At 35.7% G+C, this 22,345-nt stretch overlaps 1 protein-coding gene across 2 annotated transcripts in view; it reads right to left on the reverse strand.

Annotated features, from left to right (window-relative positions):
• The window catches only part of Stk3 (serine/threonine kinase 3), a 370,473-nt gene that overhangs the window by 131,139 nt on the left and 216,989 nt on the right, over window positions 1-22,345 (reverse strand). For both annotated transcript variants that reach the window (XM_058585630.1, XM_046464887.2), the window contains exon 9: window positions 9,719-9,911. In XM_058585630.1, the coding sequence (XP_058441613.1) occupies window positions 9,719-9,911 (193 nt within the window). The remainder of the gene's footprint in view (window positions 1-9,718; window positions 9,912-22,345) is intronic.

Below are 22,345 nucleotides of genomic sequence, written 5' to 3' on the forward strand. Positions count from 1 at the left end.
CCCATCTCCTTCATGAATTCCTTAAAACATTCCCAAGGATACTATATTGTGTGGAATACAATACCTTACAAAATATGCCAATCCATTCACAATTATTCATTAACTTTCCTAATTTGCAAGTTTTCTAAACAAGTGAAGTCTTCATGAAAATTTTAATATACAAAGAAATTTTAAAATACTTCAACAAAATGTAATTTCTTAGCATGATTATGGCAGACATTCAAGTGTAAAGAAAGAAATAGTAATTATAACATAAATATAATATGTACCAACACCAAAGATATTTATGAATATTCCTTAATTATTAATGTTCTTCTAAAAATATTTTAAGATATAGGTGTTCTACCTGACTAATGATCTTGGAAATTTTTCCTTTGTTCCCAAGAGTAAAGAGAATACATATTAAAAATCAGGATGTTAATAAAGAAGCTACTGACATCATCTTTTCCCCTAACTTCATCAGATCATATTTTAAAACAAAGGAGGATACATATGACAAGGAGAAGTTCCAGAGGCTAGTCAAAAAAGAGATTAAAAGCTTAGAAAATAATACCCGAACAAAGGTTAAAGGGACTGAAATTATCCAGTCAGGAAAAGAAAAGTCTGAAGAACAATTTAATAAATATCTGAGTATATTTGAAAGGTTCTTACACATAAAATAGTGACCAGCTGTTTTCCATCTCCAATGAGAGCAAAATAGAAGGAAACAGACAAATTGAAGTCCAGGATTTTAGTTAAATAAAAGGAGTGATTTCCTGTGTGAGTAATAAACATTGAAATGTTTTGCCTGTGTCTATAGAAGTCCTTTCTTCAGAGTTCTTTGCAAGAAAGAGATTTTCATGCACAAGAAGAACTAATATTTAAATGCTTTCCTGTGCTTTGAGGTAGTAAATCAGATACCCTACTAAGTCATACAATGATAGGACTAAACTGGGTCATACTTCATTAACCATCCCACAGACACAGGAACATAGAAGCGTGGACCATGTTGCATGCCTCCAAGGAGCTCCAACTCACTATAGCCACACGGATGCTGGATAGCTAGTACCTCTGAAGAAGAAAACAAATGTTCCTAATTGCCTGAAAATACTATAGGTATTTGCATCCTGTTGCAAGAGGGACCTGTTTACTACTGACACTTTTACTGCCATGTCCCGGTAGGATTAATTTACTAGTTATATAAGCGTTTTTTGTTTGTTTGATTGTTTTTTCAGGAAGAATGGTAAGATCTCTAGGAGTAGAAGAAATATAATACTTCTTCCCACTCTTCTCCCCTTGGTGATTATTTCTTGGCACTGGACACTCTATCCCTTCTGATTTACTTGTTTAGCTCAAGACTTTGTAATCGTGGGGAAAAATTATTTCATGAACATTTCATACATTATACCTATGTATCTAATACTTTTTCTGAAATAGATTTTAGAAGAACTTGGAGAGAAAAAAAGAAGATTGACTAAGCAAATCATCAAACTTAGAAGTGGATGCCCAGGACAAACTGCACTGTGCCTAGGGACATTAGATAAACTAGGGAGCAGCAATATTCAATGGTCAGTCTTTCCTTCTTGGTGTCTCTCTTAAATCTTTCAAAATCAATCTATTATTTCCAGAAAAAACTCCTAAAAATGTAAAGAAGAATCCCATTTACTCTCTTTTACTAATTAAGTGAAACTGTCTCTATACATGCTAACCAAAATAAACTGATTTTTTTTTGTGGTGCTGAAAATTGAAACTATGGCTTTGCACACAGTAGGCAAGCTTCTACCACTAAGCTACATTAGTCCAACTTTTCATTTTATCTGAGATAGGGACTAAGTTACCCAGGCTAGCCTCAAACCTATAATCCTCCTGTCTCAGCCTCTTAAGTTGCTGGGATATTAGGTATGTGCCACCATGCCTGGCAACTGAGACATACTTTGTAAATCCCTATATATTATAGGTACACAACAAGAAATTTAAAAAATGTATATCCAATTAAAATTTCTTAATCTAGCAATCAGTAATTAATAAACAGTTATAAAAAGTTAATGTAAGTAAAGAATATAAAGGCTAAATTTTACCAATTGTTTCTCCACCTTTTTTTTGGTTGTTGTTGTTGTTTTGGTACTTGGGATTGAATCCAAGGACCTTGTCATTTGGGCAACATCCCCAGCCCTTGTTTTTTAAATTTTTTTTTTTATTTTTTATTTTATACTACATTTCCTAGAATTCCTTGTAACTTGTAAATCAAGTCCACTGCTTTAGCTCATGAAGATCTTTTAAGATCTTAGGACATTGCTAGTTTTTGAGGCTGGCCTTGAACTTTCGATCTTTCTGCCTCAGCCTCCTTAGTTCCTGTGATTATAGGCATACACCAGCATGCCAGACTCTCCACCTATTCTTAATACAAAAATTTATTACTTCACCATCAAGGTCCTTCTCTGTTCAGTGTGTTCCGGGCTGTCTCCATCACTGATAAATACTCCAAGTAGGTTCTAAATATAATGTGAGTTCTGGCCCCAGAGATTACAAAGTAGATGTTATTTCCTTGTACTAAGAAGTGGTTATCAGTCCTAGTTGTACCTCAGAAGTACTTTTAGAGTTTTTGCTGCTACTTGTTTAATTCAGGTTTTAAACAGAGATGCCCAGGCTCTGCTCCAACCTGTAAAACTAGCATCTCTGAAGGGGAACTGCTATGATATACATTTCTGAGGTTAGTTATTTTTAATCCAAGAGCAGAGTTCATCTTGTAAATCAAGTCCACTGCTTTAGCTCATGAAGATCTTTTAAGAATCTGATTCTATCTTATAATGTATTTTTATTTTGCTTCACTTCTTGTCATTTGCAATTCTGATGGACTTTCTCCTAGAGCTTCATCCAAGTATCTATAAAAAATGTTGAGCTAGCCAGGGCTGAGGCCTAGGCTCTGTGACACACTGTGAGAAACTTTTTCATTGAAAACAACTTATTTAACTCTGTGTTCGACAGAAATTTAGCAACCAAAGTCACTTACGTCTGATCAGCCTTCATACTATACAGGTTGGAAAGCTAAACAAATACTACATTTCCTAGAATTCCTTATAACTTAGAGTTCTGAGTAAATGCAAGAAAGTTAGCAAATAAGCAGAGGCCATATTATTTCAGTTATTTCCTCTGGTGAGCACAGTCAAAGGGACCTTGAGGTTTTTATATCAGTATTCCAGCATCTAGTCACCAGTTTCACAAGTGCTGAAAAGGGGCTAAAGTAGCTCTGGTAGCTTTCTAATTTCTTTCATTTCTCTGAATGGCAATGAGGTTGATTTCAATCTATGTTACTCCACTCACTAAGTGTCAATGACAGCCTCTGGATTGCAATTCCTGTTTGTGTCAGTCAGAGCAGCTCCATACAAGCTCACTTTTGTAATTTTGTGGAGGTCAGTCCTACAAGCTTAGCCTATATAACCTTCTCCCTCAACCATTCCACTGATTTTGTTAACAAATATAGCTCTGACTTAAATCTATTATGATTAAAATACCTACAGGAGTTTCTATTTCCTCTAAAAAAACCAAAAACCCTTCTGACTGATATATGTACATTTGGGTGTTAACAGCTGGGTCAAGCTACATATGTCATTAACAGATATCATTAAAGACCTGTTGAAGAGTTTTCCTGGGTTCTAAGACACAACATCTATGCCCTGAATTTTCTCTGATCTAGTAGTGTAGCAATGATATTAAAAAAAAGACATTATATTATTCTGGCTTGATTTGTTTTTGGGAACCTATGCTAATTTATAATGATCCTGATCTTTCCTAAAGACTCACAGATGTTCTAGAATCCTCCAAAAGAGGAACATCCAGCTCACCAGCCGCTGAATAGTGATGTGATTTTCATGTCAAATCTGGGTCTGTATGCTGCTTCTGTCACTGATTTGCTAAGAAATCTTGAACAAGGTACTCAACATGGTAAATGGTGGTGAAGTACTATTTAACAGGATCTTTGTGAGGAATAAATGAGACCATGCATACAAAGTCCTAAGCACAATGCTTGGCCCGAAAGCAGGCCCTCAATTAATGATAGCTATAAGTTGAGAAATTCATTATTTTTCCCCTTTCCACACAAAAAAGGCAACTTTATTGTTGGTACTCTTCCCATCTGCTCAAAGAGATGTCAAATTTCACAAATAGTGGAATAGTCTCTCACCTAAAGTAATCTCAATATACATCATCAAATATACTCCTACTCAGGAGATGCCAGGTAAGCTGAGTACTCTCTGACAATGCCCTTGAGTTGTCACATCTCAAATCCCTCTTATTTATGTTTGCGCTACTCGGTTCATTTCGTAGGTCATAGTTCTTTACAGATTCTTTTCTGGCTAAAAGGATGTGGAACAAGGTATAGGAGGAGGCAGGAAGAGGTGGGAGCAAGAAACTACTACAAGAAGAGAAAATGGAGCTGTTCAATGGCTTAGTATCTACAGGTCTAGGAAAATCAGGCCTTTATCACTGCACAGGAAGCAAAGCTGGACACGGCTCTTCAGATGCTCCAGCTTCCCAAGTTGTTTTCAGGATAAATTGACAGGGTAAGTAGATGGGAGATGGCTTTTCACTGACCATCTACTACATTTAATGCTTTCTGCTTTATGTATTTACATAAATTCATACACACATGCATACATACACAGATATATACCACTAAAACTCAATAAAGATTAACTAATATATAATCAATGACCTGACTTCAGATTCCATTCTCTTTTCATTGTGCCACATCATTTGTTCAGAAAATATTTAATGAACATAAATATGCTAAATATTTTATTAGATATTGGAATAAAGTAGAAAAAAATAGATAACCACACAGAAGCAGGTGCTTACAATACTGTGTGATGAGTGTCATAAAAGCATGAGGTAAGATGGCAGCACATGGGAAGGGGTCCCATCCCTAACCTAGGGTCAGCTGAGAATCTCCTAACTGAGCCTAAGAAGATGAACTAGCCAGCCAAGGAAGCAGGAATCCAAAAAGAAGGATTAGGGCAGTGCGAATGCTCAAAGGTAAGAAAGAGCACTGTAACAGCCAAGAAGCTGAGGGAATAAAGAGACACAAGAGTAGAAAAGATAAGAGGGATCTGAGCAAGTACTGCATTTAACTCATGTTGGCCTTTAGCCTGAGAGCAACCAGAGTCACTGGAAGGCTATAAACAGCAGAGAGACGTGGTGAGATCTGCAGGGAGAGTAGGGAACCAACATGGAGGGCAATCCATTAAGAAGACTTACAAGTGAGAGTCTATGAGGACCTGCACTAGGAAATATAGCAGATGATAAGAAGAGGACTGATATTTACCAACTAGAATAATTGAGAGTTAATGTTAATACAATGAAGGGTGAAGGAAGAAAGAGAAATCAAGAATGACTCCAATATTTCTTATTTTAAAGTCCACATAAAAACACCCACACAGCATCTCTAGGATCTTATAAAAAAATATTTACCATTACCCTATGAAGTAGAAAAAAGGGTCATCTACTAAAACTAATGGCGGGGGATGGCAGGAAATTTAGAAGGTCTAAAATAGCCATTCTGCAAAACGAGAAAGAGTTGAGCAGAGAAACATAGACCTATGGGAAAGTCTTGAGGGCCTAAATGGGGCTGAAAGTCTTGAATCAGTGGCCTTCATCTATAGAGATTTGAGATTTTTCTCCAGTACCACTCAGAAACCAGTGTGAAGATGCAGAGAAGATGGACAAATAGATCAATTTTTCAGGAGGGCAAATAAGAAAGGCATTACGGCAGAGGAATTAAGGATAAAAGTAAGAGTGACTGAAAGAATGAAACACAGCCTCAAATTTGAACACAGAAGTGCAAGGTGAGTATGACAACAAAAAGAAAGCAGCTTTTAGAGGACTCCTGTGACAGCATTTCCCAAAATGTGTTTCTGAGACACTAATTACATATGATGTTAATCACTGAAATCCTCCTCATTAAAGTTTTTCATGGCTAAGTAACTTAAAGCCTGGGTAAATCTTTTGAACAGGTTTCCCTTCTACATGCAGAACATTTAATAAGCTAATAATATATTACTGTAGATCTCCAATAATATATCTTCAGGATAAATGTACACTTTCCAAAACTTCTGAATACTACAAATTGTTTGTCTATATTTATTAGAGAATCTCAACTTAATATGTATCTTAATGAACACATTTTCAGAAGGTCTGCTCTATGAAATGAAAGGTATGCTTAACATAACATACCATACCATACCATAAGCCAGCATAACACTTTTAAAGGAAGAACTCTTTACCGGATAATAGCTTAATGAGGCAGGGGGTTTACCTGAAAATTCTTTTAGCTCTGAAAGCTTTACATCTTTAATGCTACTATAAGACAGTACCTAAAAGAGAAAGTTTGACTCTGACTATAATGTAATTACTATTCATCAATGAAACCAATATTCCAAGGACATCTATTCTTATGTGGCAAAGAACATTTGGATGGCATTCTGACAAGGACAATACTTACCATCTGTTCAGGGAAACAACAACAACAACACACACACACACATACACAAACTTGGGTAAAGAGTATAGCTCTTTCTCACATATCAACAAGGTAGAGTTTCCCTTCAGGGCAACTTTACGTCCTCCATAAAGACAGAGCTACAAGGCAAAAGGCCACAGACTTCTCTTTGCTGAAGCAACTACTCTCCCAGAATCACAACAATGAAATAATTTCCATTATCCCATCATTTTGCTAATAACAGATTCTTGACTTGATGCTAATGAAATCTTTTGGGATAAGAAGCTCTGAGAGTTGACTTCCTTAAATGACAACCAACGTGCTTATATCTTAGCATCAATCATTCAGAATTCCAACTGGCATGGGCCAATAGGGTAGAACATAATATACAAGGAAGAAGTAAAGATCCATGTGTAAATATTGGTAATGCCACATGGTAAAAGACCTCGGTTTCCAAGCTGATGCCTAGGCATTCCAAAGGGTAATGAACAGAAGAGTGGGAGTAGGAGGGAAAAACAAAGTCATCACTGCTGAAAACAGGTCTGGAATTCTTGGGACATAATTGCAGGGTAAACGCCTTTTTTATTTATTTGTTTATTTATTGTTGCTTTGATTGATGTGACATAAGCTGAGATCTCATATCAACTAATTAAAGCTTTAAGAAATATTTACATCATGAATAAAAATAAAACTAAAGTAGTTATGTGATTTCTGATTAAATAAATTTTTCTTCAAGGACACACTTGTTACTCTTTTTTTAGAAAAAATTTTTAGTTATATTTTGTTTATTTATTTATTTTATGTGGTGCTGAGGATCAAACTCAGTGCCTCATATGTGCGAGGCAAGGGCTCTGCCACTGAGTCACAACCTCACCCCACATTTGTTACTCTTGCTATACTACAGTATGACAACACTAGGGGTTAGTCTAGTATCACTTGATTTGATTTTGGAGAACATCAAAAATCCCACACCATGGAATGATGTCTTATCTATAGAAATACAAAATACAGATAGTTGGCCCAGGGATTTAAAACTTGCTGAGGCATATAAAACAACTGCAGCTGCATAAAACAGTATCTGCTCAACTTAAAAATGGGCTTTCAATAAAATCTTTATGTGACAAAAGTCACACCTATGTATTATCATCAAATTATAATATGCTGATTTCTGTAGTTGTCATAGCTACACATCACAACATGAATTTTGTGGAAATCTGTGGTGTGATTTTAAAGTATGATGCTTGACAAATCATCATCACTATTTTCTTGAAATATAATAACTTAACATAAATGAGATTCCATGAAGACTCATTTTTTATCCACTGTACATATGCTGATGTTGAACTACAACTACATGAAAGTTGTTTATATTTTAGGAAGCTCTGGAGTTCATTAGATATAATAAAGCACTCCAGATCTTCTAACTTATATGCTAAAAATCCTGTGTTTTGATTGAAAGAATTTTATCAGTTGCAGAAAAGTATGCTGTATGCTGATGGGAAATATGTTAACTACCTTAACAAAGGGTATTTTTGATCTACAGGACATATGACTTGTACCCAAACACCAATGGCTTTGGAGGCCACAAGAACATCTTTATGCATTTGAGTTTGATATGTTATGGATGCAGAAGGTCTGTTCTATTCAGAAGACCAGCTAGAAATTTTGGAAAATCAAAGATTTAGGCTGTTTTCCAGGGCAAAGTAGTAGATCCACAAGTGGTAGGAGATAGAAAATTTATAAACTTCACCATTCTTCTAGGATTAACAATCTGTTTGCATTTCATGCTTCATGATTTTCCCCTTCAAAGTATGCAATCACAATGTGAAGAAAGCAGCAGAGTGAGGCTAATAACTTAAAGCTATGAGGCAGGACCTCAGAGAGGTAACAGCAACGTAGAGGCAGTAGCAAAGAGAAAGGGGTGGGCAAAAAGAAAATAAAAATGTCAAGAGAGGAAATTCCAATATTCATTTTGCAGTTCCATCTGATTATTTATAACTTTCTAGGCTCTATGATGGCAGCAATCATGTAATCCTGCTTTCCTACCATTTAGAAGCAAAGCTGTATAGAAGAAAACATCTAGTGCTTAGACTTCAACATTAACCACGTAGGACGAGGGTAGCAGGAGGAAAAGAAGAAAAAGGTCAGGAGAGATGAAGAGATAATTATCTGTTTCTACCTATCACTGTGAAATCACAATGTTCTGCCTGCACTGTTAACTGTAGTATCTTCAAAAACTTTTTTTAAAACTTATTTTTTTTTATTGTTGGTTGTTCAAAACATTACATAGTTCTTGATATATCATCTTTCACACTTTGCTTCAAGTGGGTTATGAACTCCCATTTTTAGCCCATATACAGATTGCAGTATCACATCAATTACACATCCATTGATTTACATATTGCCATACTAGTGACTGTCGTGTTCTGCTACCTTTCCTATCCCCTACTATCCCCCCTCCCCTCCCCTCCCCTCCCCTCTTCTCTCTCTACCCCCTCTACTGACCTTCATTTCTCCCCCTTGTATTATTTTTCCCTTTCCCCTCATTTCCTCTTGTATGTTCTTTTGTATAACCCTGAGGGTCTCCTTCCATTTCCATGCAATTTCCCTTTTTTTAAAACTTATTTTAAGAAAGAAATGCTAGTCCATGGAAGATCCCCTATCTTTATCATTCTGTAAGTGACAGAGGTCAGAGAGAACGATTTAACCAGCATTTCAGCCCCTGCAGTACCCTTGGCATTGCGCCTCAAACACAAATGATAAGCAGCAGTAAATATGCATGGAATGGAACTTTCTCTATGAGCACCCCTGTCTCCTGATACTTCTTGCTAGTGTTTCTTATTTTCTTACTTCATCTCTCATTTCTTTCTATAGTACTCCCGTCTCTGTGGCTTAACTGCTAATTTAGACAACATGAAATAATATTATGCTATACTTATTGGAACAGAATTTTAGGTTTACTTTTTTAATTGGAAAAGTAAATGTTAGGAACACTATCTTCTTTTTTTCTAGAATACAAATCAAATTATGGCTAGCAACTTTCAACAGAAAAAAAATTTGATAATCCTAAGTTAAAAATGCATTCCTTTGTGCTATATTAAAATAAAAAAATTCTTTTTTTTTAAACTGTGAAAATCAAGAAACAAAATTTTCCATATCTGACTCTAAAAATTAATACAGAACTACCCTGGTTCCTTGAACACTTTCAAAAGAGAAAACTAATATTCAATGGGAAAAGCCACATACTTTTCATAGTTCCATCTTCTTCTTCCTCGTCCTCACTGTTTATAACCATGGTCCCCAGGTCAGACTCTAACATCGTACTGTTATGTTCAATCATGGTCTGGGCTCCTTCACTCATTGTGCTCGTAGCCCGCATTGTGCCCACACTTTCTGAACTAGTCTTCACCATGGTGTGGGAATCCAGCTCATCTTCATCCTGCAAGCAAATCACCATAGTGAAGAAAGACTTCTCTAAAACAGCTGCATTTCTTAATTCTTAACAAGAGTACCCATATATTACATCTTTACTAATGATAAAAATACTACTATTACAATTAATCTTAAGGTAAACATACACAAATGTTATTTAAAAGTATGAAAAACAATCTAAGGTTTTCAGTAATTAAAACTCAAGGAAAACCAGGTGCATACCCCTATAATCCCAGTGACTCTTAGGATGCTGAGACAGAAGGATCACAAGTTTGAGGCCAGCCTCAGCAACTTAGTAAGACCCTGACTCAAATAAAGAAAAACAAAACAAAAACCTTAAACAACAAAAACTGTTTTATGAAACAGAAGACTGTTAGATGCTTTTGAAATAAGAATTAAGATAGGTAAATCATCAACAAATACATAAAAAAGGTGACAAAGTAAATAAGCATACAAAAGAGAACACCTTTAAGATTAAACATGTTGGCACCTTCTTTTCTAATAAGCATAATAACGTTTATAACTTCTACAATAGCCATTAGCTTTTTCTCTTAAATTGTGGTAAAATATACATATAAAATATACCATTTTACAGATCTTTAAATGTCTAGTTCGGTGGCATTAAGTACATTCCCAATGTTGTATAACCATCACCACTACACATTTCCAGAACTTCTTCTTCATCTCATTTAGAAATTGTGTATGTACCCAATAAACAATAATTCCTCATTCCCCACTTTCCCCAATGCCTGGTACCATACTTTCTTTCCCTATGAATTTGCCTTTTCTATATACCTCAAACAAGTAGAATCATACAATATATATACTCTTTTGTGTCGGGCTAATTTCACTTAGTATATGGATATCAAGATTAATCCATGTAGTACCATGTGTTAGAACTTCGCTCTATTTTAAGACTGAATAATATACCATTGTATGTACTTTAAACATTTTATTTTCCCTTTCATTTGTCGATGGATATTTGGTTTGTTTATAACTTTTGGCTATTGTGAATAATGTTGTAACAAACTCTGGTGTACAAATATCTGTTTGAGTCCCTGCTTTCAGATAGACTGCTTAGTAACTCTGTTTCATTTTTTGAGGAATCACCAAATTGTTTTCCACAGTACCTATACCATTTTACATTTCCACCAGTGATGCCTAAGTGTTTTTTGTCAGCTTTTTTTGCTACTATGACCAAAGACCTGACAAAAACAATGAAAAGTTTATTTGAGGTTCAGTTTCAGAGGTCTCAGTTCATAGATGACCAATTTCATTGCTTTGGACACAAAATGAGGCAGAACATCAAGATGCAAGGGTATGGCAGAAGAAAGTACCTTAGGATATGACACCAGGAAGAAGAGAGAACTCTTGCTCACCAGGGACAAAATATGTACCCCAAAGGCACACCACCTCGCAATGACTCACCTTTTCCATCCACACACTACGTGTCTACAGTTACAACCCAATTAATCCCTACTAGGGAATTAATGCATTGATTGGATTAAAATTCTCATAAACCAATCATTTTACTTCTAAACTTTCTTGCATTATCTCACACATGAACTTCTGGGGGACACTTTGACTAAGCCATAATACTAGATTTCCAATTTCTTTACATCCTTGCCAACACATTCTTTTTCATTTTTAAAAATAACAGCTATCTTAATAAACATGAAGTGAAATCTTGCTGTGATTTGATTCGTATTTGCTTAATGTGCAGTGATACTGAGTTATCTTTCACATACTTAGTAGTCATTTGTATATTTTCTTTAGAAAAATGTTTACCAAGTCCTTTGCCCATTATTTTCAAATAAAGTTTTGGTTTTTGTCATTGTAGAGTTGTTATACATTCTGGAATTTTGAAATTATGCATTCTAGATATTAACCTCTTATCAGATTGACATCTAAAACTCAATTCCACTCTTTGCCTTTTCTTGGCCATTGTGGTACATGTACTTGATTCTGTTCCTTACCATATCCTCTCACAAGACTTTCAGGATTAAGTGATTTCTGTCCAAGAAAAAAAGCAAAATTGTCCTACTTCCAATGAATTTGAATGAAAGAGGAGACACAGGAGGAGAACCAAGCTGGGTCTACGAAGAATCATACCATGTGGGGCTGGGGTTGTGGCTCAGCAGTAGAGCACTCACCTAATACGTGCAAGATGCTGGGTTCAATCCTCAGCACCACATTAAAATAAATAAAATAAAGGTATTATGTCCAACTACAACTAAAAAATATATATTTAAAAGAATCATACCATGAAATGGCACACATATCTATATCTGGGTTATGATCATCTCATTACATCAAGCTGAAAAATGTCACCACTGGGTAGTGGGCATATTTAACTGCAGATTTGATCCTTTTTAGTTATGAAAGTTCTATAGTACTGGTTTTGGTTGGTTCAGTAATAAATATGTAGAGTTTAAAAAAATATCTCCACCACATTCTCAAATTGAATATTATTCCTTCCATTGCTCTACTCCTTTCTGTCTGCCTCAGTTCCTAACAGTTACCACCACAAAACACAGTAATTTTCACTAGCTTCACAAAAGAAATACTTCAATATATTCTTTTATTCATTCTGTTTTACTCCTCTATATAGTTAATATGTTCTCTTTCATTCATCTCCTCTTCCATTCCCATGACAGGTGGTATATGCATCATTGTCTTATACCTGGGTTACTATAGGTGATACCTCCTGACTGAAGACTCTTCTATCTAACCTTCTACAATCAGGCAGATTGTTAGTTCAAATCTCATCTCAAATCACTTGCTAGACATCAGACCTTTTGACAAACTATTTAAATTCTCTGATCTTTAGATTCTTCCATTGGTGTTATGATGACTAAATGAAAAAAGGTATGCAAAATATCTGTATACTACCTGGAAAAAAGTACTTTCAAACTGTCCTCAAAGTACACATCACTACACAAATCTTTCCTGAATATTTGTATCACAATATTCTCCTACTGAAGAATCTATAATGACTCCCAGTCCTTGCCCACAGTAAAGCTAAATATTTCTGCCTAGGTTTTAATGTTCTCTGTTTTTATCTCATTCTTCCTCACTATTTTCCCACTATTCATATATCCCCACATTCAAGCAGGCTGAACTTGACTGAATTTTCCTATATCATAATCCATGTCATGCTATGTTCATTAAGATTTCCTCTTTGCTCATGTCCTCTTTACCCAAAATGTCCTTCCCTCTAAACACTTAAGAAAACCTACGTATCATGTATCTATTACCTCTATGACTAATCCAGTTTTTGCTAGTTTTCTTCTTCTCCAAACTTCTGCAGAACTTACAACATGCATCACATACTTTTGCATTTAAATTTATGATCTCTTGTTTTATAAAATGTTTTACAAATATAAGTATCATATGAACAATAATGTCTTATAATACTTCTCAATCCACTGAAGTGTTTCATTCTGTATTCAAACAGTGACCATTCAATATACTTTTATTTTTTAAAAAATCTTTCTAGTTGGAAAAAAGTTAGTTCTACCTCTCATTTCATATTTGAAAAAACTAAGGGCCACAGAAAGTAAGAGACTTCTCTAAAGTCACATATGCTTAAAAGCAGTGCTGGAATGAAGAAAAAAGTTCTTTAATTTCTTAACCTATTATTCCACCACATACGTGTACTTTACTTACATTTAAATTTTCATCTGCTTAAATGCTTCGGTTAGTGATGCTGGCTTACAATGTTAACAGCTCCTATTCTCAGAGTCCCATACAAATTATTCAGTCCATCCTAGTCCAGGCCACCATCTTCACTCATTTGGACTATTATTAGAATAGCCTCCTGTTTTCACCATTTCCATTCTTGCCTTTCTTAGCCTCACATACAACAGACAGATTGAGCCTTCTGAAATATAAATCTCATCATATTATTCTCTTGGTGCAAATTCTGCATTTGGCCTTTCATTACATTAAGAATATAATTCAATATCTTTATCATGGCTAAATGTGATCTGGCCTAGTAACATCTGCCAATCCCATCTCTTATCACATTCCTTCTTGCTCACCAAGGTACAGTTACTGGCCTCCTTACTGTTTCTTGATCATGCAATTAAATACTCTTTGAGTCTTTAAACTGGCTGATCTCTCAGACTGAAATGCTCTTTTATAAGACAGTTTGATAATTTATTTAACTGAGGTCTGTATCTGTCAAATCCTTGGTGAGAATTTCTGTGACTTTCAATTAAAACTAAAGCCTCCATCATTCTCTGTTCTTTTATTCTTTTGTGTTCTTCACAGTCTGTACCTTGCCTTCTTTACCTCTAGAATTTAATTCTGATGAAGGCAAGAGAATTTTTTAAAATTTTGAATTCCCACTGCTAAAATACCTAGTACACAATAGATACTTGACAAATATTTATTTATTGAATGAGTTAAATTGTATTTTAACTTACTAATACATTCAATGAGTACTTATTATACATTTGTAACATCTCAAGTAGTGAACAAAGCATTGGAGATACAAAGATAAGTTAAGACAGTTTTGTTTCACTTTGTTTTTTATGTTTGAGTCAAGGAGAATTCTTCTGGCATGTGAACAATAAACTACAGAATAATCTTTTAAGTGCTATAAGAAGTGTTGACAGTACAATGGAAAATCCAATAATACATTCATTAATTCTGCCTTTAAAAAGTGAAAAAGGCCTCACAAAGAAGGTTGCCCTTGAGTTGTCTTTTTTCCTTAAACATTTTTAAAATTTTTGATTCACATGTAATAAGTGTACACATTTATGGAGCATGGTGTGATATTTCAATACTTTCATACAACATGTACTGGTAATCAGGGTAATTAATGTTTCCATCTCCTTATCATTACTTTGGGTTTGGATATTTTGAGCTTCTCTCTTCTAGTTAGTAAACATACACATAAAACATAAACATAGATTTGGGTGGAGTATTTTATATTACAACTACTTTTTATATCAAAATGACAAAAACATAGTTTCTCAGCTCAATATCCCACAAATGAATTAGATGTCACCACATTCCTGTGGTATCTTGTGCTTAGGTTCATCATACACTTATTACCTCATGCTGTAACTGTCTAAATACTTGACTTGTCTGAATTTCCCATTAGACTCTAAAATCTGTAAAGAGCAGTAACCATATTTTAAAAAGTTATTCCTGATAGCCAACTCAAAGTATTATTCTCATTATGTATTTATTGAATGAATGTTAAGTTTTTCAAAATGAGGTAGTCCCAAAACACAGAACTAAGGACAATGTTATGTGAAGTTCTAGTGATACCATTTTATTTAAACTAATTGCAATAAACATAAAATGACAATCGAAGAAACTTTGGGAAGAGATTGCTAGTAACTAAAATTATTTGGTTGATCATTTAATAATGATAAACATAGATACCATCAATAAATTAGAAGCACTACAGTAAAGCTCTACATTTTTATAGGTTACTCCCATTTAATTCTCTTATTAACCCCATGAGGTATTATTATCTCTCTTAAACTAATGATAAACCTGAAGTGCAAATAGGTTTACAAATTTGCCCAAGGTCATACAAGAAATAAATAGAGAAGTAAGAATTCTAAAAAGGTCTTTCTGATGGTAAAACTCAAGATACACTTCCAATTATGTAAGGCTTTTAAATATAAATAGCATTTCAAGTCCAATCTAATTTATATCACATGTTTTCTAGAACATCTTTCATTTTGCTAAACTGAGATGAAGAAAATGACATACACAAAAGACTGATTTGCATGTGGTCAGTTAAATTTTTTTAGAGGTTGGGGTTTATTCTTTCCAGTTAACTACACTGAGGACACAGGGAAAAGCTGATTTTCTATCAGTTCCTTTTAAAAATTTACTTCTTTAACCTTTTATCATGGTTGCAACCAGTTTATTCCCAAAATAATCTATTTTTTATATGTATGAGTCATTTGTCTCTTATTTCTTTTTTTGGGGGGGGATGATAAATTAATGCTGTTTATTTACTTCTGTTTTATTTTTTTCATTTTCTTTGTCTCTTATTCTTTTAAGATTTAATGCTGTGACCAGTGGAAATGTAACACCTAGTTGGTCTGAAATAGCCTATAGGAAGGCTAAAAATCCTATGTTAGAGCTGAATGGATAGAACAATGAAGAATAATGAAGCTTGTACCTCTAAATTCATGCAACTATCTCAGATGATCTATAAATTGTAAAAACACTGATCAAGTTTGGATGGTCCTTATTGCAGGGATAGTCCTTATTGCAGATTATTCTCATACACATAATCACTTTGCAGAAGAATGCCAATCAATTTACAAATTGACAGTCAAAAATAGCAACAGAAAAATCATGATACTCAATTCACTAATGAGAGGGTGGCACCTAAATAATAATTAATGTAGTACAAATGAAATGAGAACTAACTTATTATGAAATTAGAAAATTCAAACACTAATAACTTGGTGATGGTGTTAGAAATGTTTCAGCAACATTTTTTTAAAGAAATTATTAATTCTAGACTTAGTCTTGATGTTTTAGAGCACTATTAAAATTTTGGTACCTTTTATATTTTTATAACAGAAAATTTATTTATAATTTTTTTTTCAAAATTACATTTTACTTATATGTAGTCTGTTATTCCTGGGGTGAAGAAAAGCAGAAGAAAAACATGTTGATACTTTATAGAAAAAGGTCTGCAAAACAGATGCTTCCCCACTGCAGAAAGCAGCCAGTTTCAGTAAGGAATACAATAGCATTTTCAATCAGTGGCCATCATGTGCCAGGAATGCAAAACAGAGTACTGATGATAATCCAGCTTATGAATCATAAAATCCACATGGAATACAAATATTTGAAAACATTATTAGGAAATCCTACCCCTCTGCTAAGACAGATTTATGCTGAGAAATAATCAGAGACCTTGCATTAGGAATCTTCACATTTGCCATACCTACTACCTTAAAGGAATCTGTAAATCTTCAGCAAATGAATGATTTTAAGGCTACTCACTCAAACATTTTAAAAAGGATTTGTCATCTGTAACACTACTAAAATATTTAGGCTGCTCCTTTTCTCCTTAGTTATATAGATAGACTAATTGCAAATATTTGAATAATTTTATTTCTCAAAGGATCTGAAACAATCCTTTATTGCAAATAAAATCACATGACATTACAGCATTACTTTTATAGCAGAGATCATAATGACTTTTATTCAGATGGACAATGCTCATGAGTATGAATTCTACTTCAACATGAAAAAAAACGTTCTTCAGGAGTAAAACAAGCATGTAAGATTTATTTTTGATACCTCTTGAAGATGCTAATGAAACAGCAAATAATGTAAAAACATAAATGCACGAATGAGCTTTCAAGATAGTAAAGGAGACCCCCCAGGTACACAGAATATATACAGCCATGACAATAAGATAAATCTGACCTTAAGGCTGCCCCTAGGGGCATGTCATAATTAGAATAAAAGATTTTGGTTTAATAAGGTTTATAATTTGGTGGATAAAGAGGAAAAGAGGTCTTTGGGTTTTCTTCAAAGTAGAACCACTGCAGGAAGTCAGGAATCTTAATGCTCTATATCCTTAGTGGAAGGGTAAATGAGGAAAAATTTAACCACAGGCAAAGGACATGACAAGTCTCACCTGAGTTAAGGGTAAGGTGAGGGTTAGGAAGCCATCCTTTAGAATTTACAACCATGTGTTTGGCTTTCAATTTCACATTACCCACTTGGTTTGTGGAATTTCATATTCAGAAATTAACTTAATGCAGTCTCAGTACATGTTATGGTTTGGATGTGAGGTGTCCCCCAAAAGCTCACGTGTGAGACAGTGCAAGAAAGTTCAGAGGAGAAATGGCTAGGTTGTAAGAGTCTTAACCCATTTTGAGTTGAGTTTTGTGCCTGGTGAGAGATAAGGGTTTAATGTCATTTTGTTGCATATGGGTTTCCAGTTTCCCAGCACCATTGTTGAAAAGGCTATCTTTTCTCCAATGCATGTTCTTGGCACCTTTGTCTAATAAAAGATAATTGTAGTTTTGTGGGTTAATCTCTGTATCCTCTATTCTGTACCATTTATTGGTCTACCAGACTGTTTTGGTACCAATATCATGCTGTTTTTGTTACTATTGCTCTGTAGTATAGTTTAAGTTCAAGTTCTGTTATAGTGATGCCACCTGCTTCACTCTTCCTGCTAAGGATTGCTTTAGCTATTCTGGGTCTCTTATTTTTCCAGATGAATTTCATGATTGCTTTTTCTATTTCTATGAAGAATGCTATTGGGATTTTGATCAGAATTGCATTAAATCTGTTTTTTGGTAGTATGGTCATTTTGATAATATCAATTCTGCCTATCCAAGAGCAAAGTAGATCTTTTTCCATCTTCTAAGGTCTTCTTTGATTCCTTCTTTAGGGTTCTGTAGTTTTCGTTGCATAGATCTTTCACCTCTTTCATTAAGTTGATTCCCAAGTATTTTTTTTTTTTTGAGGCTATTGTAAATGGGGTGGTTTTCCTCATTTCCCTCTCAGAGGATTTGTCACTGATGTACAGAAATGCCTTTGATTTATGGGTGTTGATTTTATATCCTGCTACTTTGCTGAATTCATTTACTAGTTCTAGAAGTTTTCTGGTGAAGTTTTTTGGGTCTTCTAGATATCATATTGTCAGCAAATAGTGCTAATTTAAGTTCTTCTTTTCCTATACATTCCCCTTTAATTTCTTTCATCTAATTGCTCTGGCTAGTGTTTCAAGAACTATGTTAAATAGAAGTGGTGAAAGAGGGCATCCCTGTCTTGTTCCAGTTTTCAGAGGGAATGCCTTCAATTTTTCTCCATTTAGAATGGTGTTGGCCTGGGGCTTAGCACAGATAGCCTTTATGATATTGACATATGTTCCTGTTATCCCTAGTTTTTCTAGTGTTTTGAACATGAAGCGATGCTGTATTTTGTCAAATGCTTTTTCTGTATTTATTAAGATGATCATGTGATTCTTATTGAGTCTACTGATGTGATTAATTACATTTATTGATTTCAGTATGTTGAACCAACCTTGTATCCCTTGGATGAATCCCACTTGATCTTGGTGCTCAATCTTTTTGATATGTTTTTGTATTCAATTTGCCAGAATTTTACTGAGAATTTTTGTATCTATGTTTACTAGAGATATTGGTCTGAAGCTTTCTTTTTTTGATGTGTCTTCTCCTGATTTTGGAATCAGGGTGATATTGGCCTCATAGAATGAGTTTGGAAGTAATTCTGCTGTCATTTTATATTTTTAAAAAAAAATCAATAAAAATATAAATGAATAATAAAAAAGAGTCTTAACCCAATTAGTGATTTAATGCATGACAGGGATTAACTGAGTGGTAAATGAAGTGGTAAGGTGTGACTAGAGGAGGTGGGAATCGGAGGGTGGCTTTGAGTATATATTTGTATCTGGGAAGAGGACTCTCTGCTTTCTAATTACCATGTGAACTGGTTCCCTCTGCCACACTCTTCCACATCATATCCTGCCTCACCTTGAACCAGCCACTTATGGACTGAGACCTCTGAAACCATGAGCCCTTAAATAAACTTTTCCTCCTCTACAATTATGCTGATTGGGTCCTTTAGTCACAGCAGCAAAAAAGCTGACTAAAACAGTATGGTAACACCACAAATGACTGATACAAACAAATGCAAATACATCCTAGAGGAATTCATTTATATTGAACCCTCACACTAGAGATGACATTATTTTATGAGATAAAATACAGACACACAAAAGCTCACAATCCCAAAGACAAATACGTGAATAAACATGCTACTGAGAAGAGCCAAAAATAATGAACACGAGAATTAAGACACCCTTGTCCCTTAGAATTAAGTTAGGATCCTTAGAAAGCTGGATCATAGTACAAAAACAGATGAGAGGCACAAAAGTAGAAATATTCTGGCTAGAATGAAAAGCAATAAGGGATGGTCTATAGCTTACAGAATGCTTTAAACAGCAGAAACCTAAATAAGTTGCTTGGCAGAGAAGTGACAGGAACTATGGAAATTAAAGGATGAACTGGTGAGGAACAGGACTAAAAAAGGAGTCTGGAATCAGAAAGCTATTACTGAAAGCTGGGCATACTGACACATGCCTGTAATCCCAGTGGCTTGGGAGGCTGAGGCAGGAGGATCTCAAGTTCAACTTGGGCAAGTTCAGCCTGGGCAACTTGGTGAGATCCTGTCTCTAAATAAAATATTTTAAAAAGCTAGAGATGTGTGTCAGTGGTTGAGTGCCCCTGGGTTCAATCCCTGGGACCCCCATCCCCCAGATGTTGAGAGCCACAGCCGAAGGGGCCCCAACAAACTTCCAGCTGCCGGCTGATGATTGGCTCACAGCGGCCCCAGCAACATCTAGCTGATTGGCTCCTCGGCCCCAGCAACATCTAGCTGATTGGCTCCTCTGCGGTGATGCTCATTGGGCTGTTTCCCTGCCCTTTCAGACCACGGAGCTGCTCATTGGGGGACTTTTTTGGCTCTGCCCACGTGACCCAGCCAATCGGCCTCAAGAGCAGGAGGATTGTGGGAGGTGGAGAGAAGCTGGTGTGGGAGAGAGAGGCTTGTGGAAAGCCGGTGGTGGCAGTTGAGGCTCTGAGGGTTTTTCCTGAGAGGCTGTTTTGTTTGGCGTGTGTGGTTCTAAAAATAAAGTTAGTTTCTTTTGACAAGTGGCTCCTGATTGTGCCCAGCCAGACTGCGGCATTTGGTGGCCCGTAAGGGGAGCGACTGAGGGTAAGTGAACTGCTCGCCCCTGAGGGCAGGGCGAGAGGATGGGTAGCCATTTTAAGATTCTTTTTTTGTTATTTTGTTTCACTTTTGTTTTAAGTTGCCTGTCCCTGGAGATGTGTAAGATGGAAGAAAAACCGCTCACATCTGAGGAACAGATAGGGAGAAAGGACGGATGGACATTTCAGGAGGCTACTATAATGATTTTGTGTTGTTCCCTTTTTATTTCATTCTGTCTCGGTTTTGTTTGGCGTCATCTTGTTGGGTTGTATTATAGTAGAAATACGGGATCAGAAATTAGTAAAAAACAAACTGAAAGAGTGTTAAGTAAATTGTTAGAGGAAGGAGGCATCTCAGTAAAATCAAGAACAATCAGGGCATACGTTGATACAATACAAAAATGTAGCCCATGGCTTTTTAAGGAGGAGTTGTTAAATATATCACAATGGAATCATCATGGTGAAGATTTAAAAAGAATAGAAAAGAAAAGCCCAGGGACTCTGCCAGTTGGCACATTGCCATTGTGGACGTTCATATCTTGTTTGCTTAGTCCAAAGCCTTCAGTTCAGACAATGGTAGAGGAAGAAGAAGACATAATGATTCAAGTAAAAGAGAAGGTCTCTCAAGTTAGTCAGACAGAGGAAAAGATTCAAGTAAAAGAGAAGGCCTCTCAAGCTAGTCAGACAGAGAAAGAAAGTGTAAAACAGAAAAAGCCATCAGGGGGAAAGTTACAACAGGAGACTGCTACTAACACCTTTCTATCACCAGAGGGTGTAAGTGTCCAACCAACAGCACCACCTCTACAGGAGACTGCTACTAACACCTTTCTATCACCAGAGGGTGTAAGTGTCCAACCAACAGCGCCACCTCCATATGCTGGGAGGCCCCCAAACCCCGCAGTTGATAGTTGGGATCCTGAGACAAGATCTCAAATATTAACATGCCCTGTATTTGAGGCAGGAGGGCAGCGATTTTACCAAGTTTTAAATTTCAAAACAGTGAAGCAGCTAAAAGAGGCTGTAACAACCTATGGTCCTCAAGCACCCTTCACTGTAAGCATGGTCGAATCCATTAACAACTTGAACATGACGCCAGCAGATTGGGCTAATATGTGTAAAGCTGTGCTAAATGGAGGACAATACCTGTTATGGAAGGTTGCCAATGAGGAATTTTGCAAGGAGACGGCTAGGCGAAATGCAGCAGCTGGTTATCCTCAGAGAAATCTAGATATGTTGTTAGGAAAGGGACCTTATGAGGATCAGCAGCAACAAATTGCATATGATCCTGGTGTATATGCACAAATTGCTGTAGATGCAATTAAGGCATGGAAGACTTTACAAGGACATGGAGGTTTACAAGGTCAATTATCTAAGGTAATACAAGGAGCTAATGAACCTTATGCTGAATTTGTAGATAGGCTTATTCAAACAGCTACCAGAGTTTTTAGGAATACAGAACAAGCAATGCCATTACTAAAACACCTGGCTTATGAGCAAGCGAATCGTTGGTGCAGAGATATCATTAGACCATGGAAACATGAAGATTTAAACACATATATTAAATTATGTAGAGACATTAATGAACAAGAGCAAGTCGTGGCAGCTGCAGTAAAACAGGCTTTAGATGCCAGAGACATTAATGAACAAGGGCAAATTGTGGCAGCTGCAGTAAAATGGGCTTTAGATGCCAGGCCAAGAA

The sequence above is a fragment of the Marmota monax genome, unplaced genomic scaffold (genome assembly GCF_021218885.2).
Source record: "Marmota monax isolate L192 unplaced genomic scaffold, Marmota_monax_Labrador192_F-V1.1 WCK01_AAM20220418_F8-fsc00003, whole genome shotgun sequence".
Taxonomy (NCBI): domain Eukaryota; kingdom Metazoa; phylum Chordata; class Mammalia; order Rodentia; family Sciuridae; genus Marmota; species Marmota monax.